Source organism: Mixophyes fleayi, chromosome 7 (genome assembly GCF_038048845.1).
Source record: "Mixophyes fleayi isolate aMixFle1 chromosome 7, aMixFle1.hap1, whole genome shotgun sequence".
NCBI lineage: Eukaryota > Metazoa > Chordata > Amphibia > Anura > Limnodynastidae > Mixophyes > Mixophyes fleayi.
The window spans coordinates 6,351,943-6,370,677 of record NC_134408.1 but is presented as its reverse complement, the minus strand read 5'-3'; the positions used below and the strand labels follow the sequence as shown (position 1 = coordinate 6,370,677).

The following is an 18,735-nucleotide window of genomic DNA, read 5'->3' as shown; positions in this document are numbered from 1 at the left end:
TTCTGTCTTCCTGTGTGACCTGAGGCTTTTTCTGATAGGGACTTTGATTTGTGTTATGCACTGATACCTGGGATATTTATTCAGCTGTTTAGCCTTAAGGAATCTTTAACTCCTCCAAACAACACTTAAGGAGCAATGAGAGATTAGTGATTTGCCAGGAAACAAGGGAAAACACTATTATAATCACATCAACTGGTACTGCAGCAAGACAGCGGATTTACTCAGAGAGAGAATAGGGGAGATATACCTAGTCCCCTACACCCGAAAGGAAAAAACAATTCAATTCAAGATTCTTCCCAAATCATAAAACTGGCAGTTCTGGCCGGGTGTTTATATGAAGAGGGGTCATTGGCATCCACAGAGTTCCTGCAGAGAGAAGAGTTTTTGTGACCGTTCCAACAACTGTTGTAACTGGAGTTTGGAGCAGCACCTCCGATCCGGGTCTCCAGGTGCCCCTCCGAGTGTTGTTGAGCCTGATTTAGGGCAACCTGAGACCAACACTTAAGGAGCAACGAGAGATTCGATATCTAAGTGACTGGAGCACCGCTGCTCTCTGAGGACTGGTGAGCCGGCTGCGATATTGGACTGTTCAGCCTCAAACTATATCTGGAACTTTTATTTCACTGAATCACTTCACTACTCGCGCTCATCTCCCTACAACTGGGACTGTCTGTTCCTGAGGAAATTGCTGTTTGACTGTAATATTGCAAACCTACATATGTTTATAGGGATCTGTGTGATTAGTTTTGTTCTTTGAATTATTGCTGTTTTTTTATTATTAGGATTTTATTATTTAGTTATAGTACAATAAATGAATAGAGTGTAATATTTTACTCATCTTTGTGATGGCATTCTGGATTTCTTTAAATAGATACAATTAACTGGTTGAGTGATGGCTAGCACTGTCTGTCTCTCTTCTTACACTGTGATTGGTGTCTGACTGTCCCTGGAAAGTAGAAAGAACTGAAAGCTATCCTGTTATGGCTTTTGGTCACAGGTTGCACTTTGCTTTGTGTTTCTGCTAATGCAGCCAGCACCTTATTACTATATTCAGGTGGAGAGTTTGTACAGGAAACATTGGAAATGAAACTAGCCAGTAAACCTGCAGAAATGTAAGTCCAGATGCATCCTGTTTCATAATTCCCTGATGTAGTTCCACAACTGGCCAGAAGAGGTCAGTATTGTACACATAAACATTTTCAGTGAATGCACAGTACAACTCCCAGATATCAATCCTCACAATCCATTACTCTTATTTCTCGGCAGACAGCAGGGCAGGGCCAGTAACATTTGGCCAGGGAGATAGACACAATATACTCATGTACTTGGTGCAGCAGAAGGGCCATGGGCAACAACGCACAATATGACTTGCAGCCTCTTAAGTCCTTGTTCATTCTATAAAACAAGTAACAACATATTTTCCACCCTAAATGCCCACTAAACATTATAATACACAGCTCCAGGACACAGTACGAATTCCGCGTAATTCACCTTCTGTATATGGTACAAATCTTATGTAGACCCCCTCCGTATACAGTACAGCTACCTCGTATCCCCCCTCGCTGTGCGGTACAACTCCACCCCCCATATCCCCCCTCGCTGTGCGGTACAGCTCCCCCATATCCCGCCTCGCTGTGCGGTACAGCTCCCCCCATATCCCGCCTCGCTGTGCGGTACAGCTCCCCCCGTATCCCGCCTCGCTGTGCGGTACAGCTCCCCCCATATCCCGCCTCGCTGTGCGGTACAGCTCCCCCCGTATCCCGCCTCGCTGTGCGGTACAGCTCCCCCCGTATCCCGCCTCGCTGTGCGGTACAGCTCCCCCCGTATCCCGCCTCGCTGTGCGGTACAGCTCCCCCCGTATCCCGCCTCGCTGTGCGGTACAGCTCCCCCCGTATCCCGCCTCGCTGTGCGGTACAGCTCCCCCCGTATCCCGCCTCGCTGTGCGGTACAGCTCCCCCCGTATCCCGCCTCGCTGTGCGGTACAGCTCCCCCCGTATCCCGCCTCGCTGTGCGGTACAGCTCCCCCCGTATCCCGCCTCGCTGTGCGGTACAGCTCCCCCCGTATCCCGCCTCGCTGTGCGGTACAGCTCCCCCCGTATCCCGCCTCGCTGTGCGGTACAGCTCCCCCCGTATCCCGCCTCGCTGTGCGGTACAGCTCCCCCCGTATCCCGCCTCGCTGTGCGGTACAGCTCACCCCCGTATCCCGCCTCGCTGTGCGGTACAGCTCCCCCCGTATCCCGCCTCGCTGTGCGGTACAGCTCCCCTATATCCCGCCTCGCTGTGCGGTACAGCTCCCCCCGTATCCTGCCTCGCTGTGCGGTACAGCTCCCCCCGTATCCCGCCTCGCTGTGCGGTACAGCTCCCCCCGTATCCCGCCTCGCTGTGCGGTACAGCTCCCCCCGTATCCCGCCTCGCTGTGCGGTACAGCTCCCCCCGTATCCCGCCTCGCTGTGCGGTACAGCTCCCCCCGTATCCCGCCTCGCTGTGCGGTACAGCTCCCCCCGTATCCCGCCTCGCTGTGCGGTACAGCTCCCCCCGTATCCCGCCTCGCTGTGCGGTACAGCTCCCCCCCGTATCCCGCCTCGCTGTGCGGTACAGCTCCCCCCGTATCCCGCCTCGCTGTGCGGTACAGCTCCCCCCGTATCCCGCCTCTCTGTGCGGTACAGCTCCCCCCGTATCCCGCCTCGCTGTGCGGTACAGCTCCCCCCCGTATCCCGCCTCGCTGTGCGGTACAGCTCCCCCCGTATCCCGCCTCGCTGTGCGGTACAGCTCCCCCCGTATCCCGCCTCGCTGTGCGGTACAGCTCCCCCCGTATCCCGCCTCGCTGTGCGGTACAGCTCCCCCCCGTATCCCGCCTCGCTGTGCGGTACAGCTCCCCCCCGTATCCCGCCTCGCTGTGCGGTACAGCTCCCCCCGTATCCCGCCTCCCTGTGCGGTACAGCTCCCCCCGTATCCTGCCTCGCTGTGCGGTACAGCTCCCCCCGTATCCCGCCTCGCTGTGCGGTACAGCTCCCCCCGTATCCCGCCTCTCTGTGCGGTACAGCTCCCCCCGTATCCCGCCTCGCTGTGCGGTACAGCTCCCCCCGTATCCCGCCTCGCTGTGCGGTACAGCTCCCCCCGTATCCCGCCTCGCTGTGCGGTACAGCTCCCCCCGTATCCCGCCTCCCTGTGCGGTACAGCTCCCCCCGTATCCCGCCTCGCTGTGCGGTACAGCTCTCCCCGTATCCCGCCTCGCTGTGCGGTACAGCTCCCCCCGTATCCCGCCTCGCTGTGCGGTACAGCTCCCCCCGTATCCCGCCTCTCTGTGCGGTACAGCTCCCCCCGTATCCCGCCTCGCTGTGCGGTACAGCTCCCCCCGTATCCCGCCTCTCTGTGCGGTACAGCTCCCCCCGTATCCCGCCTCGCTGTGCGGTACAGCTCCCCCCGTATCCCGCCTCGCTGTGCGGTACAGCTCCCCCGTATCCCGCCTCGCTGTGCGGTACAGCTCCCCCCGTATCCCGCCTCGCTGTGCGGTACAGCTCCCCCCGTATCCCGCCTCGCTGTGCGGTACAGCTCCCCCCGTATCCCGCCTCGCTGTGCGGTACAGCTCCCCCCGTATCCCGCCTCGCTGTGCGGTACAGCTCCCCCCGTATCCCGCCTCGCTGTGCGGTACAGCTCCCCCCGTATCCCGCCTCGCTGTGCGGTACAGCTCCCCCCCGTATCCCGCCTCGCTGTGCGGTACAGCTCCCCCCCGTATCCCGCCTCGCTGTGCGGTACAGCTCCCCCCCGTATCCCGCCTCGCTGTGCGGTACAGCTCCCCCCGTATCCCGCCTCCCTGTGCGGTACAGCTCCCCCCGTATCCCGCCTCGCTGTGCGGTACAGCTCCCCCCCGTATCCCGCCTCGCTGTGCGGTACAGCTCCCCCCGTATCCCGCCTCCCTGTGCGGTACAGCTCCCCTGCAACATCCTAGTAGTTATGATTAACTCTGCCTTGGTATTTAAGGCCCACAGGTGGTGATGTGCTGTGATAATGTGATTGGATATGTGGATTACCTGAGGTGAGCCTTGCTCCGATCTTCTTGTCACTAGACTCTGCGGCACCACGGCAGAGGGGCAGAGATGCTGCCAGACACAAGATATGAGGTCACAAGAAACGGAGAGTTTTGGACAGTCCAATAACCAGTTTTATTCTATAATTTTTTTTAAAAACGTTTGATTTATTTAATAAACTTTTGATTTACTGTTGCTATAAATCTACCCTACTGATAACCAATTGCACGGTTCTAAATAAATTAATAACAACAAATTTCTATAATTTAAACACCCCTATTTACCCACGTAATTGCACCATTTCCTATACGTTATTTAATACCATATCCTATATCAATATTTACACCTTTTCTAATCCATAAGATTTTTTGCTTCTACGCGTACAAAGCAATATGGATTTTAACAATATAACTGTTATATTTACAACACTGTTCTTTACTATAACATTAATATTAGTTAGAATAAACTAGTTACCACATTTATAATGCTTTACGGCTGTTACCCCCAAGTAGTGATTCACTTATCCAATACTCCATTCAAAGATCAAGTGATGGCTCCCAGACATGTCTCTCTTCCACACACCCAATATAAACATTAATTAATTTAGCTATTATCAATATTATCTTTAGTTGGTGCATTTTGTTTGTACGTCGCCTGAATGATTCTTTTCACACTGAATTATAATTGTGGATCTTGGAAGCGGAACAGTATTTTCTTATAACTTATAACTCTTTTGATCTTTTATGTGTTTTTAAAATGCTTAACCACTGATATCCCTTACTTTACTTAGCCTCTTAATACTTATTTAGCTATTTTGAATGATTGACACGAGACATAAATGTGGCAAAATTAAAAGGAGTTTATTTGCAAATATGGTGGTGGAGGATAAGAGCAGTTAGTACGTCATCCGCCAGGCAACCAGGATATCCCAACATTAACCATGGGACATCTGCAAACGGGGGGGACAACCAAAACACATCCTAGGTTCACATATTTACTTAACCAGAACCACCTGTCACGGGCACTACAGAATCCGCAATCCTTCTGGGCCAAAGGAACCATAAGCTGGCCCACAGGGGTGGTACTTGCACCGAGATTATAGCTGTCTCCTCGAAGAGAGACTGATTCAGCATGCCCCCTACTGTAATGTGCGCCCCAACCCCTGGCCATTGACTGCACAGCGTTTTCCGGCAACTCGACATCCATGATCTTCATCAGCAAAGTCAAACATACCAGGAATTGCCCACCGTTGCCATAGAACAGCCGCCTGACAATCCATAAAAGGCACCGGAGTTCAGCCAACCAGGGAGTGTGGCCGGGCAGCTTCCTGAACTCAAGAGAATGTTTTACTCCCCGCTCATCAATCTTATAGACTATACCTACCTTGTGACATCAGATGGGCGTACTCCTCCTCAGTTAAACTTTTGACCACAGAGGACTAGCTACAGTTTAGTGACACAGCCTCAGCTTTTAATTTCCTTCATGCCTACTTCAGCCCTCAATTCTTAAATATCTCGCAATTCTTGAATTATGTCTTTATGTATTGTGTAAATAAGGGTTTTGTTAAATTAGCTCTCTTGAATGATAAGTATCTTGCATTTATTCCATATAACAGAAAGTTACTCAACAATATGAGAGTAGCACTATACATGTATAAAGGTGACATACGTGTCTGAGGTGTAATGTTTGCAGTGGTTACTTATCTGTCTGTCTTTTCTGTTAATCTCTCCTGGAAACACACCGAATTCTCTCTATCGCTAGATAGATTTTACTTCAGCTTCAGTTCTGGTTCTGTTTGGCACTGTACAACAGTATATATAAACTACGTCCAATAATACTTCTTTGTTTGTACTTTGTTTTCTTCTCTTCTTGTAGTTGTTCTTTCTTAGATAACTCTTGTGGCTGCTCTAACAAGCTTTGTAATCTTTATTAATACTTGTGTTACTCACCTGTACCCTTCATTCACGCTCTACTCACCAATGGCGGGCTGGGAGGAATCTACCCCCCTAGACCAGTCGCATAGTGGGCTACCTTGGGCTAAATCACTTGGCTAAAATTTGCCATCCCTCTCCTGCTCCTCACTGACACCTCCTTCAAGTACTCTCCAACCACATTTACTTCCTACTATTAATTACCAACTGCTCACGCTGAGCTCTGCATACTCCATAACTGTCATGGATCATGCCATCTCCTTCCTCCTCTCCTCCCCCAAAGCATATTGGGAATTGTAGTTCTGTATCTAGCTCCGGACGAGGCGGTGCATGTGTATTGTGTCACACTGTACAGACAATGTTAATTACATGATACCACAGTTCCAGGGTATCACACAATCATTGTGAAACAAGGATAAAATGGATGCATGAGCCTCAGTCTGAGGTTTCTAGAATAGTAGCTACTCCCCAATTAATTTGCATATATTCTGGTTCCAAATACGTCACTATGGGAAAGTATCATAAAAGAAATAACATGGATATTTGATATACAAAGAGAATAATATAATGTAATAAAACAATAATATAATATTGCATACCTTATTCTGTGCTGTGCACGTGTGGTGACAGACAATAGGACATAACTAGGAATAACACTATTTCTGTTTTTATTTGTATTTATTTTTTTTACTTTTCCAACTATGTATAGTGTAAACCCACACATATACCTCCTGTACAACTCGTATGTATTCCTCCCTAATACACAGTACAACTCTCATGTATCCCTCTGCTCAAATACAATATAACTGTCATGTATACCTTCAATAATATACGCATGTATCCCTCCCCCTCTAGTATATAGTACAACTCCCATGTATGTCCCCCAGTATACAGTGTAGCAGATGTAGGCCAGGTTATAGGGGGGATTTGGGTCTCATTCGAAAATCCCATTGATGGGCAAAACTTTGACCTGGGGAGTCTGTTCTGAGCCTTCCACTGAATGGATTTGGACGAAAACTTCACAGACTGGTGACTCCGGATCACAGAAGACATACTAGGGGGTTGAGGTCCCGGTCAGACCTCCCATTGATGTACGCTGGCTAGAACTTTAACCCAGGGCGTCTATTCTGGGTCTTCTATTGGATGGATTTGGATGATATCTTATATAAAAAAATGCATTGGTCTGTTTGTTTGTTTGTCTGTCCGTTTATGCATTCGGACATTCCTGCACCATTTGGTATAAAACCAATGTGATGTGCTCCAGTTGGATCCTGGCAGGGTTTTCGGGGGTTAGGGTCCCGGTCGGACCTCTTTTTGGTGTATGCTGGGCAGAACTTTTACTCAGTGAGCCTGTTCTGTGTCTTCCACTGGATGGATTTGAATGACATTAAATATAAATACAAAAACAACACTGGGCAGCCACCTAATGGGTGTTTTGAAAGAGCTGCTAAGCTGCTAATTATTTTTAAAATGTTGACAGTTACATCCAACTCATTGATAACTGAATAACTATAAAATTTAAATCAGGGCAATGCCAGATATGTCGGCTAGTGTCATATAAAAGAAATGTATTCTAAAAGTAACAAAGTTATTATTGATTGTTAGTGCCCACCGAAGAATAAAATGTTTAAGGTGTTTAATAAAGCTTAGTGCTTTTCTTTTATTATGTTTCAACATTTATTTTCACCTGTAGTTGGTGACTTGAAATTATCCTCCAATATGTTCCGTAGGAAGATGCAAAGTAACTCTGAGTGTATTGGTGTTTGTGCTTGTAGCCCTGTGTAGAAGTGTTGGAATAAGCCAGACCTCCCCATGTCCTAGAGGAACCATCACTTTCATTTTACCTACTGCAGTATATACGTAGAATTGGACCTCACCCAGTTTTCGGTAATTTGTATATCCTTGTCGGTGAGGTTACAACACCCTCCTGTATAAGCTGCTAATTGTTCCAGTATCTGAGAGTCTCCAACAACAATAACTGTTCTCCCAGGATAGCGTGTACTGCCGGCAGCCTCTGTGTGTGTGATGTAACTGTCCTATGTGCCTGTAAGGTGCCAGGGCGTGGCTCTGTCTACAGAAGCGGTATTTGCAATATTTTTGCTGCACCTGGTACAATTATAGATAATATTATTATTATTATTATTATTATTATTATCCTAATTTTAGGGATAATTGTGCAGATAAGGTTTGCAAACACCATCTCAGAATAGCATTAACAGAAAAGTAGCATAAAAAATGCATTATGTTTAGAATAATCTAGTAATCATACTATGTATATTTATTTTCCACTAGACACGGTACTTCTATCTTTATACATTTGCTATGGGGATCAATGCTGAATACTTTTGCAATATCCAAATTAACCACATTGCCAATAATGAACGTACAATTTTCACATAGATGCTGACAAGATTAGTTTGATTGATCATTTTTGTGTTGTCTCTGTTATTTATGTCACTACTGTCTGTGTGGTGTTTTTAGATGAATAATTTCAAAACTCGTCATACTTATAGTCTAGCTCGGTGTTCTTCATCCCAGGAGCAGTAGGATGTCCACCGGGCAGGTTCCCCCACTGTATGTGCAGGTTTACTGACAGGTGTTAGTTGGGTGTGGAGCTGACACAGTAGCACAGAGCAATTACAGTTGACATTGTATAAGACCATATCACAAATATCCATAGTGTCCCTTAATATAATCAGTAGTGTCCTTTTATACAATGGCCCCAGAACTGATGCTCTTTCCTCCTGGAACTGTCTCACATACTATTTCAGGGTCTCTCCTCTCTCCCTGATCTCATGCATTTTAGGTGGAGGATGAAGTTCTTACCTGGACACTTAAGGGGTAAAGTAAATGCTCTGCTCCTACCACATCACTTGGGAGAATCACATATATATATATATATCCATCCAAAAGGGACATTACATTTATTTTTAGTGATACTTTTATTGATTTCCACTTATGTCAGGTTCACTGGTCTATAATTTCCTGGATTTAATTTTGTTCCAATTTTAAGTGCTTGTACTACACTTCTTGCCTTGAGGCACTGATCACATTACGTAAATATCTATAAATTTGATTTTATAATACCTTATGTATAACTGAACATAGCTCCTTAAGCACACGTGGGTGTACCAGATGGTTTATCCGTTTTAATCTTGTTTAGTCGTAAATGTAGTTTCTGATGAACTGGACCAATAGTACTTAATGTTTAATTGTGTGCGACATATGTTTCCTGGCATTGTTTCTCCCTTTGTAAATGTATAAAAATTAAACTTTATTCCAGCATGTAAATATTAAGTATCTTTTAGCAACATGAGCTTCAGATGCAACATTCACTATAAGGGACAACATCCAATAAGATGCTTTCATTCCTTCTCTGATGTGCACTAGACGTAAGAAACTTGTTTGTTGCTGTTTCACTTGACATTTTGCATCAAGTAAATGGCCCCTGTTGTTTGTAGTACAGTTACAATTATTGAATGCAAATGCATTCATTGCTACAATTTTGGATAAATTATGCATGCAAGCAGAAATATAAACAAATAAAGTAACAAAACATATTAGAAAAAAGATTTCCTCATATTAATTCCCCTACTTTGTCTATTTGTAGCTCATTGTTAACTGGTTATATTTTTTAGCTATTTCTAACACCCCCCTGGTATTTACCTCTGGATCAGTTACTTTCAGGTTAGTTCAGTTTTCCTCATTTAGCAACAAGATGGTTGGTGATGCTGACACAGGTGTGGTAGCGCAGTACATACAAAGTTGATGAAAGTAAACAGGCAGCACAGTGGCTCAGTGGTTAGCACTTTTGCCTCACAGCACTAGAGTCATCAGTTCAATTCCCGATCATGGCTTTATCTGTGAGGAGGTTGTATGCTCTCCCCGTGTTTGCCTGGGTTTCCTCTGGGTACTCCGGCTTCCTCCCACACTCCAAAAACATACTAGTAGGTTAACTTGCTGCTTACAAATTGACCCTAGTCTGTCTGTGTATATGTATGTTGGGGGATTTAGACTGTAAGCCCCAATGGGGCAGGGACTGATGTGAATGAGTTCTCTGTACAGCGCTGCGGAATTAGTGGCGCTATATAAATAAATGGTGATGATGATGACTATCTCCTTTGTTGAAATGATAACTCAGTGTTATTACATTGCCTGTTTATCTCTCCAGCTCACTTCTGTTTGCTTACACAGTTTGCTACTAGAGCTGACACTCTCACCCTCAGGACTGGGACTTTCCGCCTCTCACCACTGCCAATCTCTATATCAGCATTGGGTCCTTCTCTCTGCTTGGGTTTCCCAGGGACTGACTTGGGGAAAAAAAGGTCGTTCTAATGTAGGTTGAGTATAGTAAATGCAACTTTTGTAGTCCCGCAGAAACACGCATATACGTTAGGAGGTATATCTTTGGCTCCCAACAACCCGATTCAGCCCTGGGTATGTCTGGCTCCTCGCCGTGTTTGGCAGGTTAATGAGTCTTCATCCTGGAACCCTTTACACTCATCTACCAGCTCACTCAGCACCTATCAGTCTCCGGCAGGTGAATGGGATTTTGTGGCAGATGTTACTGGAAGGGACATGACCTTGAGGTAGTGTCAATATAGACCAGCAAAGCTACAGGGTGTTCTGTATACAAGAGGTGTGGATGGGATGATGTAGAATGAAATAAAATGATACCCATAGTTTTCAACTGTAATTTAATTAACCGTAACAAATTAATTATCCTACGCACATCCCTAGTAATGGCCCTGGGCCACCAGAAGTCTGACCACATTTTATTTTCTTCATATGTCTTATAGCACAGTGTTAAGAACTAGTAAAAGTGAGTGAATGTTGTCCAGTGCTTGATGTGAAGTTACCAGGAGTCCATTTATATACTGCTCCTCATGCATTGGATATGTGAATGTGAATAAAGAGATGGAAGACTGTGGATACACAAGATATTAACATGGCATAGACACACACATATACTCATCTAATACAGTGGATCTACCTGTATAGTGCTTACACAGATTTAGTGTTTAGAGATATAGTCCAACACACAAACTAGACACACAGCCAGAGAGGACAATGGAGGTAATTCAGGTGATTAATTGCTTCCTTGTTGCATTTACAATAGACTATTATATAGCTGTTGGTTATTAGCTGTACTAATTAGTATTATGAAAGTTTCCGTGAGAGTTGTGCATTTACTGTTGGGATAACGTCCATCTACCAGCAGTAAATTCTATATGCATCAACAACCCCATCATTTAGCTGGTGGGAACTGTTATAAATTACCATAATCTACCAATACTTTGGGTCACGTTCGGCCAATAGAGAAAAGCCAATGTCCTCTCCCACTGATCTTGGACACCTAGCCCCAGACTGGACTCCTCAGATGGTATATTGAAAAGCACGGGTCACGGGAGGCATCTTTCCAGTACCTTTCTGTAAAGACTTAGTTACTGATGAAGAACATTTTGTTATGACGAATATTGTCTACAATAACCCTGTCCACTTCATTTCAAAGGAGTGTTGGTCTGGTAGGACACAAATAGCCCATTCTACTTGTCATTTTGTCAAGGCATGACGTATTCCATCTGTCTTCTAAACCTACCTATGGCTTGTTGGTATACTATAACAAATTATTACACAAGTGTCTTTGTACCCACTTAAATGCTAACTATTTTCTTCAAATTTAATTTCTTCTTGCCATAGAATGTGGAAAACCTCAGGTGGCCAATCGGATTATGGGAGGGCAGAGTGCGCAGCCTGGCCAGTGGCCTTGGCAAGTGAGCTTACGACTTAATGGCAAACACTTCTGTGGTGGATCCCTTGTCAGTGCAACGCGGGTTGTGTCTGCGGCTCACTGTGTTACAAGGTTAGTTACTGAACAGCATTATATAGCATATAGCAGGAAGAGAGTCCTAGTGTTGTGAGTACCCCGGTAGAGTCTGCTGAGTACAGATGGTGTCCAGTTTTCATAGTCTAAGGACTCATAACCTCTGACATTTTTACATGCATTGTAAATGGGTCTGATGTAACAACTTATTATTTCTAATGTGACCATACACACCGGTATTTTCACTAGTGTTGCTTCATATTGCAGTTTTCAAAACTCATGTATATATTTTTATCAACCTTAAAAAAAAAATGCAAAAAGACAACAGTGGCTATATGGTCATACAATCTGTGTATATGCCCTGCAATCTTTGTGCCTAGTGACTGACACCCAGTCATGCAGAGAGTCTTCAGGTTTAGCAGACAGAGAGTAGGACACTATGAGACCATAGAGAGATTAGTCTCACAGATAGCACACATTCATTTGCTCCATGATTTAGAGCAATGTGCACATTGGCAGATGAATTTTCCTTAATTTATTATTGTTATCATTCTGTTTACAGAAATGTAGTAACAACGTCCTCACTTACAGTCCATCTCGGTACATATCAAATTGACAAGCCGAATCCTAATGAGATTATTGTTGCTGTGAAAAGCTTCATTAAGAATCCTAACTACACTGAAACGGGGTCCCTGGGTGACATCAGTCTGATAGAGCTAGCAACCCCCGTGAACTACACGACTTACATCCTCCCAGTCTGTCTCCCGACAGTCAACGTAGACTTTCCTATGGGCCTGTACTGCTGGGTCACAGGATGGGGGAACACACGATCTGGCGGTATGTATCTCTATAATATAATAGTTATATTATATATGTGCTCTATTTATACCACATGTTCTTCACATTTAAAACACAATAAAGAGAAGCTTAGAATAAAGGGCAATATTTCTGTCTCTATCTGTTGGTTGTCACTGTTATCTACCTGGACAAATTGAGTATTTAATAAATATTTCTAATACTACACTCTTCCCAGTAAGTGATCTACTCTTGTGAGAGGAAGAGCAAGACTTTATGCCCCCAATGTCAGATTCTATTACTTGACTGGATTGATAGAAAATGGTAGAATTAATTTAATTTCCATGCACAATCATTATGACTGGATATTTTCCAGGGGCAGTGTCATTTTGAGAGGAGGGTTTGAGTAAAAACCTCATCACTTCCATAGTTGGAGGTTGTGAGGAAACATGTTAACCCATGTATTTATTATGTTTACAGATACATGGCCTGATTCATTAAGGAAAGTTAAGCAAAAGTAAGCAAGTAAGGCAAAACCATGTTGCATTGGAGGGGTAGGTCAAATTAAAATGTTATGGCATAATTATATTTTGGGTAGGGCATGTCCTAGATCAACTTTAAATTTCAGTGTAAAATAAGCTATCATGTATTTGTGTGCTACATGAAAAACAGCCAGGATTTTCATTATGTGCAAAATAATAAACTCATTTGCAACCCTTGCATTGTAACATGGTTTTGTCCAAAAAACTTGAGTAAGAAAACTTACTCAATTTTTTGCTTAACTTTCCTTAATGAATCAGGCCCACTGTGTTTCATGTTTATACTGATACCTGGTCTGCAAAACAGCTATATCCACTGAGAGAGAGAGTGATTGTACCGACATGGAGCCACGTACTGCCTTTTACATAGGAGCACAAAGTGACTGCTCCAAAACACTACTGATAGCCAGGTTAGGTTTCCAGAGGACCAGCTAGACTCTGTCGGAAGTGTCAGCCATCCAGAGAGTGATCCTCTGCATACCAGCAACAAAGGGGTTAGCAACTGGAGCACTGCCTCGGTAATCCCACCAATCAGTGATTAAGGTAAGAAGATCCATTTTGTGAGCCTAACATCTTCAGGCAGGGCATCTGACATGGAGATGTGCGACACTCAGATACGCTCCATCCTTTGAAAGAGATAGGTTCAGCCAATTGGGTAACTAAGGAAGGCATGATCTAGCCCTGAAAATTAACGACAGTCAATCAGGGAGTCTAGAACTGAAGCATTGTCCTGAAAGCTGAGATGTGAGGACCGCTTAAGAACCATTGACGGAAACAGGGGATTTTGGTGCTTGTGGGCTGAATGCCAAGACTGGTGAGGGGTTATGGCTGACTGAAGAATTGTGGTGCTACTGAAGAACTGCATGGATCTGCAATTCTTCCTTCTTCACATGGATTCCCTGAGAGTCTTGTGGATGTCAAAGCCAGATGTCAGTGAAGCAGGACCACTACCTTACCAGTAGCATCAGAAGAGAATCTTCTGTAGCCTATGATCAAACCCAGAGCAGATACCCCAGGATTGGCTACTCAAACCTTTTGTGTACCCCCTGTTTGTCATATGCTATTTCCTATAATATGACTTTAGCTTTAAGTTCTTTATCTCGATATTTGCTTGGGTGTGAAACTGTGTTCCCAAGTCCACAGTACTAAGGGCGGGTGGTATCCTGACGATAGCCCAGCAAGTGCTGACCTGTCCAGGAGCCTTTGCTGGAGTAACTCCAGACATGCTCTCCGCTAGTTGGCAAAGGTAAATAGCATGTGGTATTGTAAAAGAGATCCATTTTCAGGCGCTCCTATTCTTCCTGAGAATAGAGTCTAGAATATGATGTGGCAATGGTAGTCATTCCTACTATACAGCTTTCTGGCTTTTGTCAAAATCTGATTATGCCATGAATTCCCTCCTTACTGGGCCTCCCCAAAACAGACTGAAACCCCTACAATCTATTTTGCATACTGCGGCAAAATTGATTTTCCTTGCAAATCATTATTCCTCTGCTGAATCACTCTGTATGTCTCTACACTGGTTGCCTGTTTGCTACAGAATCCAATATAAAATACTTTTACTAACCTACAAGGCCATCAACAAAGCTGCACCAACTTACATCTCCTCTCTTGTCTCAAAATATCTCCCAACTCGGCAACTCCGTTCTGCACAAGATCTGCGTCTCTCTCATCCACTCTCATTGCAACCTCCCATTCCCGGTTACAGGACTTTTTTCGGGCTGCACCCACTCTATGGAATTCTCTCCCTCGCACAATAAGACTCTAATCTGGTCTACAAACTTTCAAGTGTTCTCTGAAAACCTACCTCTTCAGACAAGCTTATAATATTCCTCAACCACCCTCTTAACCTCACTACATTACCCTATTACCATCCGTTACACAATTTCACACAAGACAACTACCCCCTGACCAACATTGTTGTGTGACAGGATCATTTAGCTTATGAGTCACTTTTACCTTTGCAGTCTGGCTGGACTGAAATGCAAAATGTATACTTACCCTCATGTGTCAAACTCCCATTGTCCCATAGATTGTAAGCTTGCGAGCAGCCTTCTCACCTCTTTGTCTGCTTTACCCAGTTTGTTTATTAGTTTACTGTGTTTGTCCCCAATTGTAAAGCGCTACGGAATTTGTTGGCACTTTATTGATGATGATGATGATGATGCCCAGGACAGAGCCTTCTTCATGGATGGAACTGTAATGTTTGTTCATATGTTTTCTACTTTCATAATTCTTTTTATATGTCAATAACATTATTTTAAGCTTAAAAAATCTATTCATATTAGTGCTTTACAGTATTCTGCCAGGTTATGATTGCTAAACATTTTCTTTGCTTGATTGTGCCTAGCGCAGGGGAATGTATACCATAGACATAACCACACGGGGGGATACCATAAAACTGTGTCGGCCACGTCCTTGTCACACAGTTGTACTTTAGTACCATTTTGCAATTGACTCCACCCCCCAAATACAACATCTGCCACTGCCCATTATGTCACATATATTGTTTGTCATCACGCTTCAATTTGATTAGTTATGGGGAAAATAAGGTAAATAATGAATCCAGAAGGATGCGCTTGACACACAGACTTACTAGCACCATTATGGAAACTAGTGCTGGTAGGTTTGGTGGACGAGGGCACTGGTCAATTTGGTGTGTTTGAGCAAATTGACCAATCATTGTACCATTTCAGCTCATCAAACACCAAGCTAAATCTCGCCACATTAATTATATTTGATATTATTAAAAATCAGTTTGATCATTGACCCCCATTGCTGCATGGGTGAAGTTATTGTTTGAGTCAGCATCGTACGTGTGTGCCGAAGGCTACGCTATGAACCGCAATCTGGCTAAATTGCCCACTGATCTGGTTTTTCAGTAGTTGAGCTGATTATCTATATTGAATAGTAGCGACATTTTAAGCTGTCTCAGGAAGTGACAGGAATAAGACCCCGTCTGACACACTTGGTAAATTCACTTATTTCTTTTAGTGAGTCTCCCGAGCCCTCAGACTCTGCAGGAAGCGACGATCCCTCTGATCGACATGCCGACCTGTGACAACTTGTATCACATTAAGTCTGGCGTTAACAGTAGCGTCCCAATTATCCTGAGTGACATGATATGTGCGGGATATCAGGCGGGAGGTACAGACTCATGTCAGGTGAGTGTTGTTACATTACAATCTTGTGATACATAAAACTGTTCCTCCCACCAGAACCCCCAAGTGACTCATACAGACTTCTCACACACTATCTGTGAGTGACCACATTTCCAATACAGCTTTTCCAAATGTCGCGGTTACTGGAAATAGATTTCAAGCAGTTGTTGAATTTATCAGCCAGGGGTAGATTTACTAATCATTCTAATAAGGAAAATTGGAGGTGTTGCCCATAGCAACCAACCAGATTCCAGCCATCAGTTTCTAGAATGTATTAAATAAATGACCACTAGTATCTGATTGGTTGCCATGGGCAACACCTCCACTTTTCCTTTTTAAACTGTGTAAGGAGTAGATCATATAAATGTATTGTTTGTACATTTCAAGTAATAAAATACATTTGAATCAAAAGACCAGAAACATTACACAAAATAAAAAGTAAAAATGCCTTCATTCTCACCCAATAACAGGGGACCCTTATTTGGCTGGATAGAGTTATTCTCAATTCATTAGAAAAATGCATAATAATTTCACTCTTTACCTGTCATGTAATTGATTAATTTTTCCCCTCCCATTTTAGGGTGACTCAGGAGGCCCATTCGTGTGTTCTCAGAACGGACAGTGGTTCTTGGCTGGGCTAGTGAGTTGGGGAGACGGCTGTGGAAAGTTAAACCGTCCCGGAATTTATACCCGGTTGACTTCCTATCGGGACTGGATTCTGAAAAATGCTCCAGAAGTTGCTGAGAATATTCTGAATGTCACATTCACAGAAGTGGTAAAGAAAAATGCTTATCTGTCTAGAAGTGCCAGCAACAGAACAATACCTCTCTTCCATATTTTCCCAATCACATGGATACTAGTTCTAATGATCATCTAGTAAGGCTATACTATGTATGTGTTACATGACATTATTAAAGCATAAACAAATCAGATGTGTCTCAATGGTTGTGAGTAGAAATTCTATATCTGGTAATTTGAGGACTGAATCTGAGCTGATCAATCTATAGATTCTAGAGACTAAAGCTGGGTACACAGTACACACTGAAGAATTTTTCCAACCAACCTGTTATCTCAAACAATTGTAACTACAACTGAAGGTCCGATCAGTCTGACGATTCATGAATACACATTTACTTTCAGTTCTGGGCTCTTCATCTGGTCCTTCATCTGGTCCTCTAGTTCGGAGAATGACAGCACAATATTCATTCATTACTGTCACATTATAACAAAGATTAAAACCGCCTTGTTATATCTATCCACATGTCCTAACAATTTTTTTCAGCTTTTGTCACTCTGAAATGAAACATTCTGTCTTAGAACGAACAAATGAATTATTCCTTCTACATCACTCTCTACATTTATTCACTGTGACATTCATCATTAGCATCGGCTGAAAAGAGCCCGACTCTGTAACCTCTATGGAGATCATGAGCATGAGGGCATACACACTACATGTTCAGTCGGTTATTGGTCGAAATATATTAAACAGTGCGACCAACCAAATGAAACGATGATCGACACTTTAGATCACTATACACACTCACACAAAATCTGCCCGAATGGTTGCATGTCTGCTGATTGGCACGCAGATCGGATGAGAAACATCTAGTCTATACCCAGCCTTATGTAAATCTCATGGAACAGGACCTAAATACTTTGATTTGTGAGTAGATCTATCCACAAGCAGAAAAGAAAAGAATTGTGTCTATTGTGGTGTACTACTAGGAGTATTAATTGGTTAATATGTAACCGTTTGATGTGGAAGCTAACCTGATTAAGGTTCATTTTGCATCAATTAAGGTATAAGGTATACAGTATACTTATATTTTGTGTGTCCAATTCTGTTGTCTTCAGAATTCAGCTAGAAGGGGTCAAAAGTCGATATGGTCTGAACAGATGTATTCAGAAGGACAAACTTATTTACCTTTAGGTTTAAAGGACAATTTAAGATAAGATAATTAAGATGAAGTGAGATTTGCGATGTTGATGCATGTTGCTTTTTATCTCATCATCACCATTTATTTATATAGCGCCACTAATTCACATTAGCTACCTTGAGATGGGCAGCATGGTGGCGTAGTGGTTAGCACTTCTGCCTCACAGCACTGGAGTCATGAGTTAAATTCCCGACCATGGCCTTATCTGTGTGGAGTTTGTATGTAGTCCCCGTGTTTGCGTGGGTTTCCTCCCACACTCCAAAAACATACTAGTAGGTTAATTGGCTGCCAACAAAATTGACCCTAGTGTCTGTCTGTGTGTGTGTGTATGTTAGGGAATTTAGACTGTAAGCCCAATGGGGCAGGGACTGATGTGAATGAGTTCTCTGTACAGCGCTGAGGAATTAGTGGCGCTATATAAATAAATGGTGATGATGATGATGATGATGAATCTATGCACAATACAGCTATAGTGGGATAAGCTCCCTGCCAACATCAAGGCATCTCCTGCAAGGGAGTC

The 18,735-nt window shown here is 43.9% G+C and overlaps 1 protein-coding gene across 3 annotated transcripts in view; it reads left to right on the top strand.

Annotated features, from left to right (window-relative positions):
* Nucleotides 1-17,251, top strand: part of LOC142097183 (serine protease 27-like) — a 23,057-nt gene extending 5,806 nt beyond the window's left edge. For 2 of the 3 annotated variants that reach the window (XM_075178819.1, XM_075178820.1), the window contains 4 exons: nucleotides 11,660-11,822; nucleotides 12,346-12,620; nucleotides 16,112-16,281; nucleotides 16,859-17,251. In XM_075178819.1, the coding sequence (XP_075034920.1) occupies nucleotides 11,660-11,822; nucleotides 12,346-12,620; nucleotides 16,112-16,281; nucleotides 16,859-17,155 (905 nt within the window). In that variant the 3' untranslated portion in view covers nucleotides 17,156-17,251. Of the gene's footprint in view, nucleotides 1-11,203; nucleotides 11,343-11,659; nucleotides 11,823-12,345; nucleotides 12,621-16,111; nucleotides 16,282-16,858 lie in introns of those variants that run through there. The other variant, XM_075178821.1, reaches the window with a different exon arrangement.
* The last annotated feature ends 1,484 nt before the right edge of the window (nucleotides 17,252-18,735 follow it).